Raw genomic sequence first — 23,060 nt, 5'->3', positions numbered from 1 at the left:
GCATCCCGCTCATCGAGAAGAAAAATCCTGAACCAGTATATGCTGTGGATGGAAGTGAGTTAATTGCTGGACCCATAAAATTTCACACTCCGGAATATCGGTGTATAAGCAATGATTCACATCAGGAAGACATCTCCTTTAATATCATCCAGGCACCCCAGTATGGGATAATACTGGGCCTTCCCTGGCTTCAGACACATGAGCCCTCCATTCATTGGACCTCAAAAACCATCGACTTCAACTCTGAGTATTGTAAGGAGCACTGCTTAATCTCCACGGCTAGTCCTTCTCAGACCTTGGCCAGAGGTTTTAACATCGCCACCGCCGCTGAGAAAGAGGTGCAGCTTCCGTCATGTTATGTTGAATACGCTGCGGTATTCAGTGAAGAACAAGCAGAGACCCTTCCCCCTCACAGAACCTTTGATTGCCGCATTGACCTTGTCCCTGGAGCGGTGATTCCTAAAGGCAGGCTCTACGCTCTTACCATTCCAGAAAATGAATACTTGAGGAAGTACCTTGACAAATACCTGGCTTTGGGGTATATACGCCCCTCTCGATCACCGGCATCCTCGCCTTTATTCTTTGTCCCTAAAGCCAACGGGGACAAGAGGTGTTGCATTGACTATCGCGCATTAAACACCGTCACGGTAAAGAACCAGTACCCTCTACCATTAATTCCTGTCCTACTTGAACAGGTCCGAACAGCCAATATCTATACCAAGCTAGATCTACGAGGAGCCTACCATCTGGTCCGTATAAAGAAAGGCGACGAATGGAAGACAGCATTTAAGACGCGGTATGGGCTGTTTGAGTATCTCGTGATGCCTTTCGGCTTGTGTAACGCCCCTGCCGCGTTTCAATACTTTCTAAACGAAGTCTTGAGAGAATACCCGGATCTCTTCGTGGTCGTCTATATTGACGATATTCTCGTCTATTCCACCAGGACGAGTGAACACCAATCCCACGTGAAACAGGTACTGGGTGCCCTGATGAAACACCATCTCTATTGCAAGATTACAAAATGTGAATTCCACGTTACTACCGTCGAGTTTCTGGGAGTGATGCTTACGCCTTCCGGACAGGTCATGGCAGAAAGGAAGGTTCAAGCGATCAAAGAATGGCCATGCCCGCAGAATGTAAAGGACATTCAATGTTTATTGGGGTTTGCGAACTTTTATAGGAGGTTTATCTGTGGGTTTTCTGCATTAGTATCCCCATTGACTCGTTTAACTAGGAAGACGGTACCATTTCTGTGGGATTCAGATGCACAACAAGCGTTTGAAGGGTTGAAAGAGGCCTTTATCAAAGCTCCTGTTCTGCGACATGCCAATCCCTCCTTGCCTTTTATCGTGGAAGCGGATGCATCCGAGGTCGCTTTGGGAGCGATTCTGTCACAAAGGCAGGAAGATTCAGGCATGTTACACCCCATTGCCTATATGTCAAGGAAACTCAACCCTGCAGAAATCAACTATACTATAGCCGAAAAGGAGCTACTGGCAATAAAGGACGCATTTGTGGAATGGAGACATTGGTTACTAGGGGCAGTTCATCAGGTGACTGTCTACACAGATCATCGCAACCTGCAATTCATGAGGTCAGCTCATCACTTGACTCCTCGACAGTTGCGCTGGATGCTCTTTTTTGAAGAATATCGTTTCATTGTCACCTTCAGACCCGGAAGCATGAATAAAAAGGCAGATGCTCTAACCAGGCAAAAACATCCGGCCTTACATTTGCAGACTCAGAAAAGATCCATTCTTGATCCATCCAATGTGTTGTGTGTGACTCAGTCCAGTGATTTTGTGCAGTCCGTCCGTTCAGGGATCCAATCATGTTCATGGAGGACCTGGCTTAGACATCACCCCGAATGGAGGTTGAGACAAGGTGTGGCGATGAAAGGGAAACAGGTGCTGGTGCCCACAAAGACATTACAACTCCAGGTGTTTAAATGGTGCCATGACATTCCAAGTGCAGGACACATGGGTTATATAAAGACCTTGGAGAAAGCGTTGAGACAATTCTGGTGGCCCTCCATTCGGATGGACTTGAAACAATGGAGTGGGCAATGTGTGATTTGTGCCCGAATGAAATCGGATCGACAACAACCTCAAGGTCTCTTAATGCCTTTGCCAACCCCTGAAACACCCTGGGAAAGCATTTCTGTGGATTTCATCGTAGGGTTGCCGAAAGATCAAGGAAAAACAGCCATCATTGTTGTGGTAGACTTCCTCACCAAGATGGGCCATTTCATCGCCTGCGATAAAGTACCCACTGCAGGTCAGCTAGCTCATCTCCTGTTAACCCACATAGTTAGGTTGCATGGACTTCCTACAGTAATAGTGTCTGATAGGGGGGCCCAATTCACAGCGGGGTTTTGGAAAGTGTGGTGTGCGGAGTTGAGGATTTCCTCCTCTTTATCTACCAGTTTCCATCCACAGTCAGATGGCCAAACGGAGAGACTGAACCAGTCCCTTAAGCAGTATCTTCGTTGTTATGTTCTTGCAGACACAGACTCTTGGGTGGATTGGTTGTGGGTGGCGGAAGTGGCCTATAATAGCTCCTTGCACTCCTCAACAGGTCATTCCCCTTTCTTCAGCAATTATGGGCACCATCCTAGGGTTACTCCTTTAATCCTCCCTAAAACCACCATTCGTCTTCCAGAGGTTAAGGCTCGATTGTTGCGCATTCGCCGTGTTCTTTTGGCAACGTGTAAACATCTGATCCAGGCCAAGGGGAGGTACAAAGCTCAGGCTGATAAACACCGTAGGCCGAGCCCTGTTTACAAGTGTGGGGACCGGGTGTGGTTGTCCACTAGGCACATCAAGTTTCGCAGGTTTAGCGTATTTAACCCTAAGTACATTGGGCCATATAAGGTGGTGAGAATGGTGAATCCGGTGGCGGTGAGATTGCGATTGCCTGCCCATTTGCGCATTCACCCTGTGTTTCATGTGTCCCTGTTGAAGCCTTCTCGTAGTCCTGTGCATCGCCCCCCTGTGCCTGTGTGGGTACAGAATGACTCTGAGTTTGAGGTGTCACGTGTGTTGGACTCCAGGTGGGTGCGGGGGAGGCTTCAGTACTTGTTGTCCTGGAAGGGCTATGGGCCTGAAGAAAATTCTTGGGAGCCTGCCAGGGCGGTTCATGCCCCGAGGTTGGTGTCTTCTTTTCATCGCAGTCACCCGGATAAGCCTGCTCCGGGCCAGCGTCCCTTGTAAAAGGGGGGTGTACTGTCAGGATCGGACCGTTCGGGACGCTGTCCGCGCAATGCGTGGGGTTCCGAAGACTGCTACGCTAAAGACTACAATCCCCATGGTGCAATGGGTGTCGTAGCGCGAGACGTCAAGACGCAAACCCGGAAACAAAAGGCAAAAGTATTGGACACTCGGAGCCGATAATTCTGGGTTTTGCTGGCGTTTGTCTGGAGCTACGGTAATCGTTTGGAGAAACTGTGAGTAACCCTCGCTAGGGTGTTTCCGGCTGGAGGCATTCTAGGCGGACGATTCAAAACGGCTGTTTTGATCCTCTTGGTGCTATTACGGGAACGACGGACACGGCTGTGTACGTTGCGATTCCCTTCAGTAAGACTGTTTATCGGAGTAGAGGAGTTATTCCTCCAAAAAACTGTGGATAGACGCGGCGGCGTTTATTCCTTCAGAGGTGGTTGCGTTGGAGAGATATCAGGAACACCTTCAGTATCAGGAGAGTGCCGACTTGAGCTGAGTTCTGTTTAGCATCCCTGTGTGGCACAAAAAACTGTTACTGGCATTTACATAGTGACATTATTTGCGTATACTGATCATCTCATTCAGTCCTGGATAAGACAAGGTGCATTTAACCTTGAACTTAATTACTTGTTTCTTTGTTTTGCGACAACTTGTTTGTGTTTTCTTTTGAACTGCAGGAGAGGAAAACAAGGGGGTCCCTAGTACGAAAGAGTGGAACAAGATACGTATGATCAAGCATTGGTATGTTTGGTGAAAGGAACTATTTAGAGTATATGATATGATTGCGTTATGTACATATACATGTATGTTTCTTTCTTTACCAGATTATAACCACTGCTAGGACCCTTCATCTCTCTCCTGCATATAAAGCCTTAGAATTTTCCTTTACAGGTAGGCTAACAGTTAGGAGGGGGGAATAGAAGACTTTTCTCTCATAGAGTGCTCTGTTTGTAGTGGAGAAGTTAGGGAGGGGAGTGAAACTAAAATCCCTTGTTCTTTGTCATTTCAGATCTCCCTCCCCGCTGTCCCCTTCCTTTCCCGCGGTTTCGGAACCCTCCTGTTGGTCTGTGATCAGTACTGGGTCACGGGTGGGTTGCGTGATCGCGTGTTTGGGACTTTCAGCACAGCCCCGAGGAGAGGTGTGCCGGACCTTGACACCTACAATAAGACAATATATGATATTGAGTGCAGGCCCCTCAGGTCAACCCTATTGGTCTTATATTAATAATCCCCACCATTGTTTCCTCCTAACTAGATTTAGATATAACTTTATTCATTGGTGCCTAGCAGTCCCCAGAGGTTAAGCACAGCCATGTGCCCTACAGTTCTGCCCCTGTGATTATTTTTCAGAACAAGATGCTCTACATTTTATTTTCTTCTGTGATTTTTACTGTTATTCGCTCAAATAAATATATTCTCCGGCAAGTGGTGTAACAAAACCTGAGGGGCCCCCTTGCAGGGTACATGGAGGGGCCCCCTCCGGACTCAATCTGGACCTCTCCTGCCGAAGAATAGATTCCTTGATTGATCGATCAATTGATTGATTGGGACGCAGCAGAGGACTTTACATGGTGTCGGGTGGAGCTCAAGGAAGCACCACACTGACCTTATTACTATGAGGAGGGTTGGGACTGTCCATCCAAGCTTTGAGCTGAAGCCACAAGCTGTTCTCTGGAGAGGCGTTATGGTGCAGCTTGGTGGCTGAGGGTGGAATCCGTTGCAGAGGCTGCGATGTTCCGGCAATAGCTGTAGGATACTATACTGGAATCCTGCACCAACGTGTTACCAGCAGAGATCAGATAGTGGTTTAACCTGCCATGCACAGGTGATGTCCTGATTCGATAGTCGCTAATAGACAATGATGTGTAGCATGGTAGCTGTAACCTAGACAGACACTTCTGTCGAGGGCTGCCTTTCACTTACCGCTGCTGAGTGAATCAGAGCTCGCTGGGCTGTGCTGTCGTATGAGGAGCTCGCAACCCTCCCTCGCCTCAGCACTCTCGCTGCACCGCCGCTTCCAATGTGTGAGCTCCTCGCGATCAGACTCCTGGCAGCGACGCAGGGCAGCCATTGAGCGTCTCGTCTTCTCTACCATTTCCAGGATGCAGTTCAGCGCCTGTGCGGAATCAATACATGGAAGTCGCATGAACATTTTTTGCCTCTGCTCACTGAGAGAAAAGTTCAGATTCAATATCGAGATACTCTGCATTTCTGTGGCTTATGGGGAAAGGCAGAAGTCAAGACCCAAAAGAACAGAGCTTGCTTTCTCTCTCATACTGTCCCCTAACCCTTAGACTACCAACACATCTCCTAAGACATTAGCTCCTTGAGTAACTCCACAAAAAAGATGCTGCTAATCTATATAATCCATTGGATTGCCACCCAAACTCTCAAACATGCATACATCAGACAGCCATGCAAGCCAGAATTTACACAGCTGGAAGGACACTGTGTGTGTAAAGTGCAACAGGTTTAAATTATATGTAATTCAGCATCATTAAGTAACTGCAGTTAAACATCAAGGGGGAGGGCACTTGTGTTTCCACAGCGGGCCCAACTTGGTCCAGGATGGACTATTGGCTCACGTAGCTAGGTGTAGAAGCATGGACGCTCACTGCCACCCACCTGGCCTCTCTCTGACCATGCGCCAGTATTACTGAAACTCATATTGGCAGTAGCAGTGCATAGGCCCTTTAGCTGGAGGTTCCCCCCTGGAGCTATCCGGAACCAGGTTTTAGAGAATCAATCCGTGCTGACATCATAGAATACTTTGAATTAAACAGTGAGACTGTGGATTTTCCCTCTGAGTTATGGTAAGCCTTCAAGGCGGGTATTAGGGGCAAGTGCATAGCTAAGCAGGCAGGGGTACTGCGCTCCCTCAGGGCAGACCTTCAGCGTTAGGAGTTTTTTTTTTTTTTTTTTAAACGTCAAGGGGAGTTCTTTGAAATTCACAAATTCTACAGTGTTTTTGTGAGTGGGTAATCACTTGAAATGCTGCTGGGTTAAACACAGGTGTAAGATCGCAGCTACCCCCATCTATCGGAACTTTACGGCAGGGCAAATTGTATTAATCATTGGTCTTTCAACTCCAAGCAGGGCTTTCCCTTTGCTTTTAATCAACTGTTAGCACAACACAGCCAAAACATCAAAGTCACTCGCAACAGCTCTTCTGGACAAGCATCTGGAAGAGATTTTACTTGAGTTCGCTTCTGCTGAAGTTTTGTTATTAGGCGATTTTAACATCAGAGATCTGTGATCCAATGCTCATTTAGTCACCAAAACCAAAGAGCAAGAAGCCATGATCACTTTTTTAACCAATTACAATTTACGTTCTGCGAAGCAAATCACATTGGAACAGTAGCCCAGAGCCCATCAATCTCCAACATTTAACACCTTGAATGCTAAGGCAATTCCCGCTGTGTGCTGAGAAATGCAGGATCCCATTATTCAGTACGAGCTCACCTTGTCATGAGCACAGCTCCAGTGTGCTTCATGACGAGCTGAGCTCGTCATGAGCATGGAAGGGGTTAAGAACCTCTCGACCATTGATTATATTTTCTCATCACCATTTCTGGCAGGTCAGTTAGTTAAAATGGAGATCCCTCACTCGAACAGAGAGCGACCACAACCCCTTGACCGTAATAATGGACCTGCAAGTTCCTGTTGCTGCCGAAATAATTGAAGTGGGCATTCAATGCAGATCGAACTGCACACTCTAGTCAGAAGAATCAAATGGGACTCTTTAGGCGCCGGCAAGGTGGGCACTTGGCTCATGGAAATAACCCCAAATTTCACTCACTACTCTCTCACAGACTATCATCACTGATGGGACAATGCCATTGCTAAATTACAAGACCTTCTAATAGGCCCTGAAGACCATCACAGACTCCCCAGACATCTCCCGCAGCAGATTTTTGATCCAGTCTTAGTCACCCAAAGAAGAGCCTTAAGGAGGGCTGTGCGCCTGCATAAATCAAAAGGAACGGAGCTTTCTGCTTACTATGTAAAACCTATAAAAAATCAACATGGGAAGCTAAGAAACGAAAAAAAAACAGACGACTGGCTAAAAATATTCACTCTGTTAAAGGGAAAAAAAATTGACCCACTTCTGGAACCATATAAACAAACTTAGTTCCTCCAACAAGAACAGGGGGAACGCAGTTTGTGAAGAAGCCTGGTCTCAGTATGTGATTCAACAATACTGCTGCGATACCCTGGACCTCGCCGAGGTTGAAATCAGAGATCCTGACAATACTATGCGGCTGGATACCCATGAGCTGACCACCTCGGTCCAGGTCTGTAAGTTCCTGAAATCCATTAAAATCGACGGTGCTCCAGGGCCCAACGGCCTTCCAACTGCTGTATTCAAATGTGCGCTGAAGATTGGGCTAAGCTATTAGCTCCCTTATACAACTATACGTTTACTATCTATCCGATACCAGATTAATGGAAAGGCTTGATCTTGTGCCCAATTTTCAAGAAAGGAGATCCCTCCCTTTCATCTAACTATCGACTCATTGCCCTATTAGATCTTTAGGCAAAGGTATACGCTTGGTGTCTCCCCAGGTCGCTAGAAAAATGGATAGCGGAAAATAACATCTTACCATACTTTCAAACTGGGTTCCGATCGTCTGTCTACACAATTGAAAACATCACCACCCTAACCGTCCTGAGTCAACAAGCAGCGCGAAAAAATCAACTCCCCCTCTATTGCTGCTTTATAGACAACAGCGCCGCCTTCGACAAAGTGTCTCCTAACACTTTATGGAGGAAATTGGATAAGTGGGGGATTCCACAGAGCCTGCTCAGAGCCCTTATCTCCTTGCATAAGAACACATGGGTATGATTTAGAACTGGCCCAATGATAGTCTCCGCAAAAATTCCAACTTCTGACGGCCTAAAGCAAGGGTGTGTTCTTGCTCCCCTCTTGTTCAACTTCTTCACCGCTGACCTGGGGAGATTCCTGGAGAAAAGTAGTCTCCTGCTGCCAAAACTGGACCTTACAAAAACGAACTTGCACATTCTGCAATACGCCGATGACATTGTTATAATGGACCAGGCAAAGTCTGGCATCCAAAGAACCTTATGCACGTTCCACAATTACTACACAGCTAATGCTCTTAAAATTAACCAGGAAAAGACCAAGGTCTCGATTTTCGGCCGTTGCAAGAAAAAGAAAACTTTAACATGGAACATCGGGCCCGCAAAGATTAAAACAATATCAAAATATAACTACCAGGGGGTTTGGTTTAGCGAGTCTTCCAGACCAACAGTCCATCTGGCTGTCTTGAAAAAGGGAACTGGAGCAACGACAGACAGCCTGACTCGACTTAACAAAACCATTAACGAACCCATTCTGAAGGGGACTAAAGCTACCCTACTTCCCCCCTTAATTTAAGGGCACCAGGACTTTCCTGGTGCATGCTCGGAAAGTCTTGACCACGCACAGGTTATCATTTATAAAAAAATCTTCCATCTCCCGAACTAAATCCACAGGGCTAGGCTACGACTGGAGCTGGGCCTTAAAAGACAATCGATTTTCTGTGAGGATGACACCCTGAAGTATTATATAAGGGCATTAAAAGTCGCAGACAACACGCTTAAAGCCCGGTTAAAAGAAACCCTTGCCAGCCCAGGAATCCATGGAACCATCAAATTGTAAAAGCCAGAAGAACGCTACATATTGACGAAACATCACTAACTGCAGAATCTATTCCATGCACAGCCTGGAAAAGCGTGATCAACAAGCAGGTTAGACAAATGTTCTACCAGATGGACATTATGCTCCTAAAAACATCAATTGTACCTTCTTCCCTTGAATGACTCATACCTCCTTGGGGTTCCTCAACCTTACCTTCTTGATAGTCTGAACGCAGTGGCCCGCAAAAATATAGTGTTTATGGGTCTCCTAACTCTGCGCTTCACTGCTTTCAACCGAGGGGCTCCAACTAATGAGGCAGGGGCCTGCAGACTGTGCAATTATAGGTCTAAATCATGGCTGCACCTTCTGTGCTGTTGTCCCCTCCCTCAACGCTCTCAGAAGACTTCTCTTAAAACCCCTATATCTAAAAAGGGGCATCAGCACATGTTGGGTGGCATCTGCCCTCTGCTTTACTTTTCCAGATATGCAAGTGCTTGCAAGGTCTGGGAAGTATGTGAGACTCTTGGACAATCTGCTTTCTCCCCCTCCTGCCCCCACCCTACCAGCTCCTCCTCTCCAAAAACTTATCACAGACTATTCACTTTGCCCTAACGTCTCTGCACTAAAGCATTTTTTCCTTGGTTTTAGAAGCCTGTCACGTGATTACAACAGTAACTACTAGACTGCCTTATCAGTAATATGTGTATGAATTAAATTTGATGGTCTGCTCCGCTTTGCTTTTAATGTGGTAGCAGTGCTACAATGGCATTTTATTGCAATGGTTTTAATTAACTGTGCCAATTTAATAAACTATGATTGGGTAATCACTTGGCTTGATTACTTTTAAAATATCGAAACAAGCATGTTTTACAAGTTCAGCATTGTCTGCTGCAACCCATATAAACATGTTTTCATGACAGCAGTTGTCCTGCCTAAGGCAAGGGCGCGACCCTCAATCCCCCCTCCCCCCGAGAGATCCCAAAGGGCAAGAAGAACAGAGTAAATCCTTCCACTTTTAAAGTATGGATTTCTTAGCGTTTCATTGGATAGTAAATAAAACATGAACTTACATCACTAATGGGCATCTGTGCAGACTACAATGAATGTAGTCTGGTAAGGGTACATGCACACTAACTACTAAGCACACTACATAGCTTACTGAACACCAATGTGACTCATCATGCACATCTGGATTGGCATTGAAGAACAAAAAACTAATACTGGGATTGGGATAGCCATCAATCGGCGCTGCCATAAATGCATCTGGACAGGCATCGTTGATCACTAGTGACCACTTCTGGATGGAGACCTTTGAACATAAGAAACGTGTTACATACCTCTAACAATAGTTTTGAAACTTGAAAGTTTTCTAGATTCACATGAAGTAATATACTGAGCACCATGTCGCAATCCTGTGTTTGAGTTTTCAGTTGTATCTAAATTTCTCGAATGTTTAGTTTTGGAAGTTAACCATGAATGAAGTTATGGTGACTCACTAGGACGTCAACCGTAAATCTACAATGCCCCAATACATTACCACAATTTTTAAGGTCGAGCCTAGCGCTCATGCGCTGCTGTAGGAGATGACCTTTTAGAAATTGGTCTTCTCTTTTCCACACACTCATGCATGTGGCGGCATCCACCTTGCGGGAGCAAGCAACGGTGCGCAGGGGCCATCTGTTTCTCAGCGTGGCCACGTGCGCTTGGCTTCCGGACTCGATATCTGAACAGCTTCATTTTATTTTGGGTCCAACTGATTCGTCTTCAAATTAATAAAAATCCAATTTCACCACTAAATTTGATTCTTAAAGACTATTAAACATAGCTGTTACATAATTTTTCTAGCTGGCCCCTTCACAGAGATAAAGAATTAGTATTTTAAACTGTACTCTGGTTTTCTACATAGGACAGCTAGGCTTGCCACCAACATTTTTGGGTGCTAGTCACAATATGGACATGTTCACATCAACTTTTTACATATACTACTTAAAAAAAAAAACATGTACCCTGCCTGTGATAGAACTCTGTAAACTTTAACCTTGCAATGTGTCAAAGTGCCTGTGCTCCCCCTTTAAACATGATTGAACTGGCACTCAGAATTACCAATACCTGAGACTGGTCCACGCGCTGCGCACACACATCCACAGTGGCACTTATGTCCCAGAATACTCCCCACTGGAGGACAGAGTGCTCTTTGACCCCATTGCTGAGAAACCAACATCCACGATTTATCGCAAGCTGATAATGCAAATGCTACTTACCAGTATGCATCTGTTCTTGGCATGTAGGGCTGCTGACATTCATATCTGTGCATAGATCGCCACCTAGTGTTGGGTCCGGATGATTGCACATTGTTGTCCTGGAAGAGTCTTCGAAGTATCACGAGATAGGTGGCTCCTCCCCTGGACTACAGTGCGCATGGGCATCGCCTCCATCCCCAGATTGTTTTTAGCCATTGGCAGAGATGGAGTGAAGTATGTGAATGATGCCCATGCTAAGAGCATATAAATATATGTAAATGAATGCTACAGCTGCTACAGGCGCCGGGGAGGAGGGCGGGCGATATGAATGTCAGCAGCCCTACATGCCAAGAACAGATGCATACTGGTAAGTAGCATTTGCAGTTCGAGGCATGTGGGCTGCTGAATTCATATCTGTGCATAGAATACATAGCAGTCCCTCCATTAGCGGCGGCCGCCCGTGCCAGCTGCAGCCGTCTGAAAAAGCGTTTTGAGAACAGCCTGGCCAACAGCTGCCTGTTGTTTAGAGTGCACATCTACACAGTAATGCTTTGTGAAAGTATGTGTGGTTGACCATGTAGCCGCTCTACAAATATCTTCCACGGGAATGCTACCTAGGAAAGCCATAGAGGCCCCCAACTTTCTGGTGGAGTGGGCTTTTGGTGGAATTGTGAGAGTGCGTTTAGCTTTAGCGTAACAGATCTGAATGCATTTCACTATCCACCTAGCGATCCCAGCTTTGGAGATAGCGTTTCCCTTGTGATGTGTGGCAAAAGCAACGAAAAGCTGCTTGGTTTTGCGAAAATCCTTTGTCCTGTCTACATAGTACATCAAGGCTCTCTTAACGTCAAAGGGTGTGGAGCATCCGCTCCGCCAGCGTCTCTGGGTTCTGGAAAAACACAGGCAACTCAATTGTCTGGTTTATATGGAATTGAGACACAACCTTGGGTAAGAATTTAGGGTTAGTGCGGAGCACAACCCTGTTAGCGTGTACCTGGAAGAAAGGTTCTTGGATGGTGAGCGCCTGCAGCTCGCTAACCCTCCGTAGCGATGTGATTGCTACTAAGAACGCAACCTTCCAAGTTAAGAACTGAAGCTCACAAGAGTGCAGTGGCTCGAAGGGAGGACCCATCAGCCTTGTAAGAACCACATTGAGGTTCCATTCCGGAGCTGGTGGTGTCCTTGGTGGAATGACTCTTTTGAGTCCTACCAAAAAAGCCTTGATCGCAGGGACCTTAAAGAGCGACAGATGTTGCCTATTCTGTAGGTATGCTGCCATAGCAGACAGGTGAATGCGGATGGAAGAGTACGCCAAATTGCATTGATACAGGTGGAACAGGTAACAAATGATGTTTTGAATGGAAGCATCTAGCGGGTCAATATTGTGGTTAACACAGTAGATGACAAACCTCTTCCATTTAGCCGCATAACAAGCTCTAGTAGTGGGCTTCCTTGCCTCTCGAATGATGTCCATGCAATCGGGAGGAAGATTGAGGTAGCCAAACTCTAGGACTTCAGGAGCCAGATCGCCAGGTTGAGCTGTTGCGGATCTGGGTGCTGAATGTCGCCATGGCTCTGCGTCAGAAGGCTGGGGGTGAGATGAAGCCTTTGATGCGGTACCACGGAGAGTTCCAGAAACGTGGTGTACCATGGTTGGCGAGCCCATGTTGGAGCAACCAGGATGAGAGTCATCGAGTGCTGCCTGAGTTTGCGTGCCACCAGCGGTATCAGAGGTGCTGGGGGAAAAGCGTACGCAAATCTGCCTGACCAGTTCATCCACATCGCATTGCCCTGTGATTGCGGGTGTGGGAACCTGGCGGCGAAGCTTTGGCATTTTGCGTTCTCTTTCGTGGCGAACAGGTCTATCTCTGGATGACCCCACTTTTGGAAGTACCGATGGATGTATCTCCCACTCGTGCATTTGATGGCTGTGCCTGCTGAGCAGATCCGCCATCTGATTGTCCTTGCCCGGGAGATGCTCTGCCATGAGGAAGATGTTCCTCTGAATGGCCCACTTCCACATGCTCTGAGCCAGATGAGACAGCTGTGGAGAGTGTGTGCCTCCCTGCTTCTGGATGTAGTACATGGCCGTTATGTTGTCCGTCCGGATCAACACGACCTTGTTGCACAGATGTACTTTGAACGCCTTCAAGGCCATGAAGATTGCCATCAGTTCCAACACATTGATGTGCATCTTCCTTTGCTGTAGTGTCCATAGTCCCTGCACCGTGTAGTGGAGTACATGCGCTCCCCATCCCTGGAGAGAAGCGTCCGTTGTCAGGATAATCTGTGGCACAGGCTCCTGGAATGGTCGGCCCTTGCAAAGGTTTTGTGGATTCCACCAATGCAGAGAGTTGTATGCCCGACCGCTCACCAACACTAGGTCTGTCAGTTGCCCATGAGCCTGAGTCCACTGACGTGCCAAGCACTCCTGAAGCGGACGCATATGTAGTCTCGCGTGCGGGACGATGGAGATGCAGGAGGCCATCATGCCTATCAACTGCATGAACACCTTCGCCGGAAGCGAGTGTTGGGGTCTGAATCGTTGGATCAGCGCCTGGATACTGGCGATTCTCACTGAATTTGGCTGCGCAGTGGCTGCCAGCGTGTCGATAGTCGCGCCCAGATACTGTCGCACGTGGGCGGGCTGGAGATGGGACTTGGGGTAGTTCAGAGAGAATCCCAGATTGTGCAGGAGATGAATGGTGCGTGACACATGGTCGACGCACTGTTGTTCTGTCTTTGCTTGAATGAGCCAGTCGTCCAGGTAGGGGTAGACATGGACGCTCTGGCGCCGGAGATGCGCCGCCACGGTCGCCAAGCACTTTGTAAAGACCCTCGGCGCCGTGGTGACCCCGAACGGCAGAACCCTGAACTGGTAATGCTGGTCCTGAATCGTGAACCTGAGATACTTCCTGTGGGAAGGATGCAGTGGGATATGAAAATATGCATCTTTCAGATCCAGCGTAGCCAGGAAATCCCCCTGCTGAAGCAGAGGCAGTACTTGCTGTAACGTGAGCATATGGAAGTGCTCCGAGAGAATGTACCAGTTGAGGGGCCTTAGGTCCAGGATGGGCCTTAGGGATCCGTCCTTTTTGGGGATTAGAAAATACAGGGAGTAAACCCCTGTTCCCCTTTCCTGTAATGGAACGGGCTCTATTGCCCCTTTTTGCAGCATGACAAGGACTTCCTGCTGCAACAAGGTCAAGTGCTCGCCGGACATAGGACGGCTTCTTGGGGGTATGTTTGGTGGAATGGAAGTAAGTTCCAGACAGTAACCGTACTGGATAAGAGACTTGACCCACCTGTCCGTGGTGATGGATTTCCACGCGGGCAGGAACTGCTGGAGTCTCCCCCCGACCGGTGTTGTGTGGTCGGGGGGCAGTGACAAGACATCACTGTTTGTTGGTGGTGGTGGACCTGGAGCTGTTGTTTCCATGTCCCCTGCCCTTGATGTTATTGCCTCTGTAGCCACCCCTACCTTTGTTGTTGTATGAGGGTTGGGTGTTACTTTGTAATACTGATTGGACTGCGATGCCTGACCCCTCGAGGTGCCTCTGGAGTTGGAGCGACGAAAGGAACCACTCCGAAACTGCTGGGACTGGAGGGCCCCCATCGACTTGGCAGTGTCCGTATCTTTTTTCATCTTTTCCAGCGTGGCATCCACCTCAGGGCCAAATAGGTGGTCAGGATTAACAGTTTGGTTCAGTATTGTTGTCTGAATATCGGGCTTGAACCCAGAAATTCTCAGCCAAGCATGCCGTCTAAGCAACACACTGGTGTTGATTGCCCTGGAGGCTGTATCGGCCACATCCAGCGCACATTTTATGGATGCGTTTGTGATGAGCTTTCCTTCCTGAATCAGCATTTCTCCTGCCTCCTTGTATTGGTCAGGCAGGTGTTGCAGTAGTGTTTCTAAGGTGTCATAATGAGCCCTATCATAGCGTGCAAGTAGGGCCTGTGTGTTTGAGATTCTCCAAATGTTTGCTGCCTGTGCAGCAATACGTTTCCCTGAGGCTTCAAAGATTTTGGACTCTTTGTCTGGGGGAGGAGCGTCACCAGTGGTCTGCGAGTTCGCCCTCTTCCGAGCGTTGGATACAACCAACGAGTCCAGTGGCAAGTGTCCCTTGATGTATGTAGGATCCGAGGGCGCTGCCTTATATTTTCTGTCAATGCGAGGGTTGATGACCCGCGCCCGGGTGGGCTCCCTGAAGACCTCAGTTGCGTGCTTCAGCACCCCCTTAAGCATCGGCAGAGTCTTGACTGACTTTTCGGCTACTGAAAAAGTGTCAAATAAAAAGTCCACATCCACCGGGTCTGAGTGGAGCTCGACGTCGTGGTTAGCCGCAGCTTTCTCAAGGAGAGCGTTGAATGCCGCTGAGTCCTCCGTCGGTGATGTCTTTGCCGCAAATAGCTGCGGGTCCTGACCCGATTGCGGGTCGTCTGGGTCGGCTCCGGCAGACCAAGGAGCATGTTCCTCCTCCGGATCCGAGTACGCCGGATAGTTGTACTCGTCGTACTCCCCATCGTCACCTTCACCTGCATTATAACCAGTAGGAGACCGTTCCCCATGCGTGGGAGACGAAGGCTCCATAGGGTCCGAAGCACCCGCCGAGTCCTTTTTGTTCTTAAGAGGAATCCGAAAATGCTCCAGCACCGGTTCCGCAGTGATTTTCCTCTTGAGGAGGGACAATTTCCCAGTATTGGCGTCGATGATGACCTCTCGGCGCTCTTCCTCTCCGAGTGTCCGGAGCCGAGGCTTCGACACCCCTGACGCCTCCTTGGACGTTGATGACTCCTTTGAGGGCACATCCGCCCCCTGCTTCGGAGCGAATGCCTTCGGCGCCGACTTCGGCGGCAGGGTGTAGCGAATAGGCGTCTTCGCCGGCTTCGATGCGGGCTTCGGCTTCACTCCCTCCTGCTCGAGAACTTCAGTACTTCGAATCCGTTGGAGGGATTCTACTACCTTCCTCGCAAGCGTCGGAGAGGGCTTGACCGGCTTGTGCGCTTCCCCCGAGTCTGAAGTCGAGCCTGCCGGGGGCAGCGTCTTCGAAGTCGACACCGTGCCATCCTTGGTCCCCACGTTCGGAGCAGGTACGGCCGAAGCCGAGGAATCGCTATGGCGCTTCTTCTGAGTCTTTTTCGGGTCGTCGACCCCCACCGTCTTCGGCGCCGACGCAGCCGCGTCGGACACCTTTGCCTTCGGCATCGACCCCGAGGCCCTGGGGTCGGCCATCTTGGCGTGGCTCTTCAAGTCGGCCATCTTGATCGTCTTAGGTGTTGACACCTCCAGAGCCTTCTGCACCATCGATGGAGCTTTCACTTTCGGTTTCGAAACCGACTGCGTGGATCCCGATGGCTTCACTTTCGTTACCTTCAACGGGAGTGGCCCCTCCGAAATGTCCGTGGCCGGGCCGAGAGGCGGGGCTGCTGGACTAGTAACGAGGTCTTGGGTAAGGCCCGAAGGCGATCCCTCGACCTGGGCCGTGTGTTGGGGATTGACCCCTGAGTCAGTTTGGGGATGCTCTTCCTCCGAGCTATCCCCCACGGTGGCAATGGCCTCATCGTCGTCCCCTACCTTGTCGCCGGCTTCATAAAAGTCTTCATCTTCAGCGTCGCCGGGTTCCTCCCCCTCCGACGCAGGGTTAGAGTCCGAAACCTCCAAACCTTCGAAGATGTTGTCCGGCAGGGTCGCAGGGGGTTCTGCCAACTGGGCCTGGAGCCGAGCAGCGCGACGCTGCTTTAGGGTCTTCTTGCACCGGAACTTTGAACAGGCCATACACCTGGCCTCGTCATGTTTCGGTGATAAACACTTGTTGCACACAGGGTGCACGTCGAGGTGTGAATATTTGGAATTGCACACCGGGCACTTCTTGAACGGAGTCCGTTCCATGATAGGAACTTCGAGCGTCGAGTAGGCCCGTCCGCGCCTAGAGCACGCGGAGGGGCAGAGAGTGTTCGGAGCTGAGAGTAAGATAACCCGAACGAAACAGTACCGACGCCCAGCCTAAAGACCTTTTGGTCTCAAGTAGAAAGTAAACCAACTATCGGTTCCGAGAGAGGGAACCGAAACACATCCGAACCCAATGGCGGAAAAAAACAATCTGGGGATGGAGGCGATGCCCATGCGCACTGTAGTCCAGGGGAGGAGCCACCTATCTCGTGATACTTCGAAGACTCTTCCAGGACAACAATGTGCAATCATCCGGACCCAACACTAGGCGGCGATCTATGCACAGATATGAATTCAGCAGCCCACATGCCTCGAACATAACGTGCCAGATCCCCCGACGATTCTCTGAAACGCATGGGTAAAGGACCTAGGGCCGATTGACGAGGAGGAGTGGCAGGAGGCGATTCAGAACCCCAGAGAAATAGAGATGCGCCCCCGCTTTAGACTGGTTTAACTTAAGATATTGCACCGCACCTACTACCCCCGCACTCACCTTTACACAAGGGGCAAGGTCACTGATGTGAAGTGTGTTTGGGGGTTTCAGGGGGAGGGAACCTTCCTGCATATCCTACGGGAATGTCCTGAGATTGCACGGTACTGGCACGGGGTCACAGATATTATGTCTAGGGTAATGGGAATAACAGCCCCCCTTGATGCAAAGTGGCTACTATTGATGACTACAACGGACGCTGACTGGTTCAGAAACGAGGGCTTGTGGCTGGCTCTTGCGGCAGGGGTTGTAAAGCGGAACATTGCAAGAAAGTGGGGGGAGCCTCTACCTCCGACACAGCAGGAGTGGAAACAGGACCTTGACTGGTGCCAACGCGCTGAAGATACGGTTTACAAAAGCAGGGGGGCTGCTAAGAATTGGGGGCAAATCTGGGTGCACTGGCAGAAAGAGAGGGTGAACTACAGAAACTGACCCATGCAGAAGGTGTTGTATACCACCTATCTTTAAGTGATTGTCTCATTCTTGTAAAATCGTGTCTGCTTATTGTGTAACCTTGACTAAGCATACTGTGTCTAGAATTCTCTTGAGCTGTGTTAATAAAAATATTTTTTTTTAATGATTGAACTGGCATACTCCTACTTGGTATACTTTACTTGATAAGTCCCTAGTATATGGTGTAAAAAGAACCAGTAGTGGATTAAAGCACTTATTCCGTCCACTATAGTGACAGAACAAACATGGCTTCAGGCCTACCACTTTAGTCTGATTGTAAAGGTGCAAAACATGCACTGTAACCTGTTAAAATAAACACTATCTGACTTTCCTTAATACCAGCGCCCTTGTTAAAAGGCCCAAGCCGAAGGTCCTTTAACGGCGGGTAGATCCTGCTACGTCAGGCTCCAAAGCCATAATAAGTCAACCCTATTTAGGCTTTGAAGGCCACAAGAACAAGTTAATTACCTTCTGTAAGAATCTTTCTGGTACAGACTCAATCTAACCGCAGGTTACTCACCTTTCCAATATTCCCAAAGCATCAGACTGATTGCAGAAACTTTTTCAGCAGTACCTCTGCATGCCAGTTGGTGACGCAGTGCTGCTCCACATTGACACTTTCCTACTCAGAAAATGATGTGTGGGATCCATATACACTCCACTTAAGCATGCGGTCAGACCCTTTTTTTCTGCACCACCAATAAATCTAGAATTACCTTCACTCTACTCGAGACACTTTACCCCACAGCATTTCAGTGTGCAAGGGAAAGGTTTCCACCCATGTTGACAGGTCTTAAACTCTATAGAGACTGTCGCAAACAAATGTTTGTGATAGATCCTCATCAGGTTTGCCTATTGTGTCTGGGGCAAGCAAGGACTATAAGGCCTGCAGTGACTGCGCTGCGATGATTCCAAAGGCTATTCGAGACCGAGAGGCAAAACTATGTTGCCAAGCAATGTACTCCGGAGTGAGACCAGTCCAAATAGAAGGGTGGGTTCCCAGTCCAAAAGTTTTTCCTGGGGTCAGTAATCATCAAGGTCCAAGTCTATGGGTAAGTCGAAGGAAACAAATAGTTTCTTACCTGTCGGTGTAGTTTTGCAGCTTGAAGATCTTTCTGGATTCACTATGCTGTGCATATTCCGCGGTCTTGTGGTTGGGTCCGGATTCGTAGTCTTTTCTTTGTTTTTTTTTTTTTTTTGTAGCCCTTGTGGGCGTCGGCGTCACACCTCCTCGGGTGCATTTCCGGTGATGTCGGCATGCTTCCTGCGGAAGCTTCCACTCTTGGGCGCCATCTTCGGATTCTTTTTTCCGTGTTTCTTTCGTTTCCGAAGCAATGGCAATGTTCAATTTAGGTGAGAATTTTTTACCGCTCTGTCCTTATATCCTCCTACTTCTCTCCCTTTTTTTTTTTTTTGACCACCTCTTCTCTCTCCAGCCTCATCTTTCTGGCGGAGGTGGGTGGGTTCGCTAGTGAATCCAGAAAGATCTTCAAGCTGCAAAACTACACCGACAGGTAAGAAACTATTCGTTTTGCAGCGTGAATCTTTCTGGATTCACTATGCTGTGCATAGATTTTGTAGCGGTTTCTCATTTCTGTGGCGGCTGGGTGGAAGATGAGCTCTGGTTTCTGAATATATGCTGGAGCACCCTTTGTCCGACTTGTGCTTCTTTGTTCATCTGAACATCCACGCAGTAGTGCTTAGTGAATGTGTGCACCGAAGCCCATGTTGCCGCCAGGCATATGTCTTGTATGGGTGTATTGGCCAGGAAGGCTATTGTAGCCCCCTTTTTCCTAGTGGAGTGGGCACGTGCCCCCTCTGCCAGTTCTTGTCCTGCCCTTTTGTGGCAGAGTTGGATTGTTTGCGCGATCCAGCGTGCAATAGTGGTCTTAGTTACTGCCTTGCCCATGTAACTGTTGGCGAACGACACAAAGAACTTTCGTTCTCCTGTGTCCTTTTGTCCTTTCAATGTAATGCATGACCGCCCTTCTGGCGTCCAGGGTGTGCAGAGCTCGCTCTGCGCTAGTGGTTGGTTTTTGGAAAAAACTTGGTATCTGTATGGACTGGTTCATGTGGAATTTGGACACCACCTTCGGCATGAAGTGGGGGTCGGTCCTCATCACAACCCTATCATTATGTATTTGTAAGTAGGGTTCCTGTAGCGTTAGCGCTTGCAGCTCGCTCACTCTGCGTAAGGACGTTATTGCAACCAGGAAAGCAGTTTTCATAGTTAGCATCTGTAAGGAGGCCTTGTGAAGTGGCTCAAAGGGCTCCTTCATGAGTTCCGTCAGGACTACGTTTAAGTTCCATGCCGGTGGTGGCACATGCTTGGGTGGTGCGATCTTCTTCGCTCCTTCCAGGAACCTCTTGACAACTTGCGATGTGAAGAAGCTTCTGCCCATCTCACCCCTTGTGTAGGCCACTATAGCTGCCAAGTGAACACTGTGACATCTCCATGATCTGCGAGTACCATGTCTGCCTCGCCCACTGTGGCGCGACCAGTATCAGGGTCATGTTGCTCGCTCTGCACTTGCTCAGTACTCTGTGTATCAGTGGTATCGGGGGAAAAGCGTAAGCAAATGTCCCGGACCAATCTATCCATAGGGCATTCCCAAGGGACCCCTCTCCGTGTTGTCTGGATGCGAAGTTTCGGCATTTCGCATTCTGGCGTGTTTCAAACAGGTCCACTGATGGCGTTCCCCACCTGTTAAACAGCCACCTTGTCTCCTGAGCATTGAGCTCCCACTCGTGGGATGCCGATGTCTGTCTGCTCAGCCAGTCTGCCTGAATGTTCTCCTTCCCTGGTAGGTGTATGGCTAGCAGGTCTATCTGGAGAGGGATGGCCCATCTCCATATCTCCTGTGCCAGCGTTGAAAGCGTTGTTGACTGTGTTCCACCCTGTTTGTTGATGTAGAACATCGCTGTGGTGTTGTCTGTCTGCAGCAACACCCTTTGCCTGTACAGTCTTGTCTGGAAGGCTTTCAGTGCCAGGAAGATTGTCTTCAATTCGAGGTATTTGATGTGCTTCGTCACATCTGCTGGCGTCCAAAGACCCCTAACTTTGAGTTCCTCCATGTGAGCGCCCCATCCCTTCAGGGATACGTCTGTGGTGATGGTCACTGTCGGAGTTGGGGGTGTTAGAGGCTGTCCCCTTGTTAAGTTCTCCATGGTCCACCATGTCATCTCCATCTGCACTGCGTGCGTCACCACCACAAGATCCTCCCAACTGCCCGAAGCCTGTGACAATTGTTCCTGGAGCCATTCTTGCATGGGTCTCATGTGGAGCCGCACATTCGGCACTAGGTGGATGCATGATGCCATCATCCCCATGATCTTGCTCGCAGTCCTCACTGTCCGAGCTTGTCCCTTCCAGTAGAGGCGAGTTTCCTTGACCAGTGCCCTTGCTCTCTTCTCGCTGGGGAACACTTTGCCCTGTAAGGTGTTCATCTCTGCCCCCAGGAAGATCTTCACTTGCTCCGGCTCCATTGATGACTTCTTCCAATGGACGGAGAACCCCAGGTTTATGAGCGTGCTCGTCACTGTATGTGCATGTTGCTTGCACTTCTGGTACGAGTTTGCTTTCACCAGCCAGTCGTCCAGGTAAGGGTATACGTGTATCCCCTGTCTTCGTAAGTGTGCTACGACTGCCGCGAGGCACTTCGTAAATACCCTCGGTGCTGATTTTAGTCCGAAGGCTAGCGTTGTGAACTGGAAGTGGCCTCCTCCGATTGTGAACCTGAGCATATGCTTGTGCTTCTCGTTCATCGGTATGTGCAAGTAGGCGTCCTTGAGGTCTATCGTGACCATGAAGTGTCCGACCTGCAATTGCGGCAGCACCTCCTGCAGGGAGGTCATCTTGATTTTTTGTGTTTTTATGAATTTGTTGAGGAACCTCAGGTCTAGGATGGGTCTCATTTTGTCGTCTACCTTTGGTACTAGGAAGTACGTTGAGTATATTCCCTTGTTTCTTTCCTTGAAGGGAACTCTTTCTATGGCCTGTTTTTGTAGAAGCTCTTGTGCTTCTTCCTGAAGCCTCGCCAGCTGTTCTCTTGCTGGTGGCTTTCCCCTTGGTTTTCTGCTTGTTGGCTTTCTCTCCAATTCCAAGCAGTATCCGAATTGGATAATGTTTAGGATCCATTTGTCTGATGTTATTTCTCTCCATTCTTGGAGGTAAAACTTTAATCTTCCTCCCACTGGTGTCATGTGGTCGTAGGTGTTTAGATTGTCCTGACCCCTTCGTACGTGGTGCCCCCTGGGATCTTTTCTGTGGTCGGGCACCCGGAGGTCTTTGAAGTCACTTCGAGGTGGGCTGCTGCCCCCTCTTCTATTCTGGCCACGTCCATTTCTCCCTCGAAAGGACTGACCCCTTGGTTGGTACTGCCAGGACTGCTTCTGGTGACCTTGCTGAGCCTGCGAGTCTGCCTGGTGCGTTTGCTGGAAGGCCTGGTGCGATGTACCTGGCTGGTTTCCACCTCTCTCGCCGGGCCTCCGTGACGGGGTGCCTCTTTTGTTGCCTCTGAACTGCAATGCCCCCATGGATCTTGCCGTCTCGTTATCTTTTTTGAGTTGGCAGAGTTTCTCGTCAACTGTTGCTCCGAAAAGCGTCTCGCCGTTGAACGGTGTGTTCAGGATACTGTGTTGTACCTCGGGTTTGAACCCTGAGATCCTGAGCCAGGCGTGTCTCCTTTCCGTGACACCCATCATCATGAGCCTGCTGGCGGTGTCTGCTCCGTCCAGGGCCGTCTTAAGGCAAGAATTTGCCGCGTTTTTCCCTTCTTCGATCAATTTTTCGGCCTTCTGCCTGGCATCCTGGGGTAGGTCCTTCACCAACTGCCCCAGCCCCTCCATGATCTGGTACATGTGCCTGTTTATCAGGCCGTTGGAATTAGCCATGCGCCAGTGGGTCGCGGCATTCCGTTCGATCCTTCTCCCCACCAGATCCATCCTCTTGCTCTCCTTATCCGGTGGTGGGCCAGAGGTAGTGGATACGCTCGCCCTCTTCCTAGCTGTGGCCGTGATAATGGAGTCTGCTGAGACCTCGCCCCGAATGTAGGCCGTGTCC

At 49.1% G+C, this 23,060-nt stretch overlaps 1 protein-coding gene across 5 annotated transcripts in view; it reads right to left on the bottom strand.

The window, feature by feature from the left end:
• CBFA2T2 (CBFA2/RUNX1 partner transcriptional co-repressor 2) overlaps nucleotides 1-23,060 on the bottom strand; it is a 383,740-nt gene that overhangs the window by 121,972 nt on the left and 238,708 nt on the right. For all 5 annotated transcript variants that reach the window (XM_086932380.1, XM_086932381.1, XM_086932382.1 and 2 more), the window contains exon 8: nucleotides 5,145-5,337. In XM_086932380.1, the coding sequence (XP_086788506.1) occupies nucleotides 5,145-5,337 (193 nt within the window). The remainder of the gene's footprint in view (nucleotides 1-5,144; nucleotides 5,338-23,060) is intronic.

Source organism: Lissotriton vulgaris, chromosome 7 (assembly GCF_964263255.1).
Source record: "Lissotriton vulgaris chromosome 7, aLisVul1.2, whole genome shotgun sequence".
Lineage (NCBI taxonomy): Eukaryota > Metazoa > Chordata > Amphibia > Caudata > Salamandridae > Lissotriton > Lissotriton vulgaris.
This window is presented reverse-complemented; position numbering and strand designations above follow the sequence as displayed.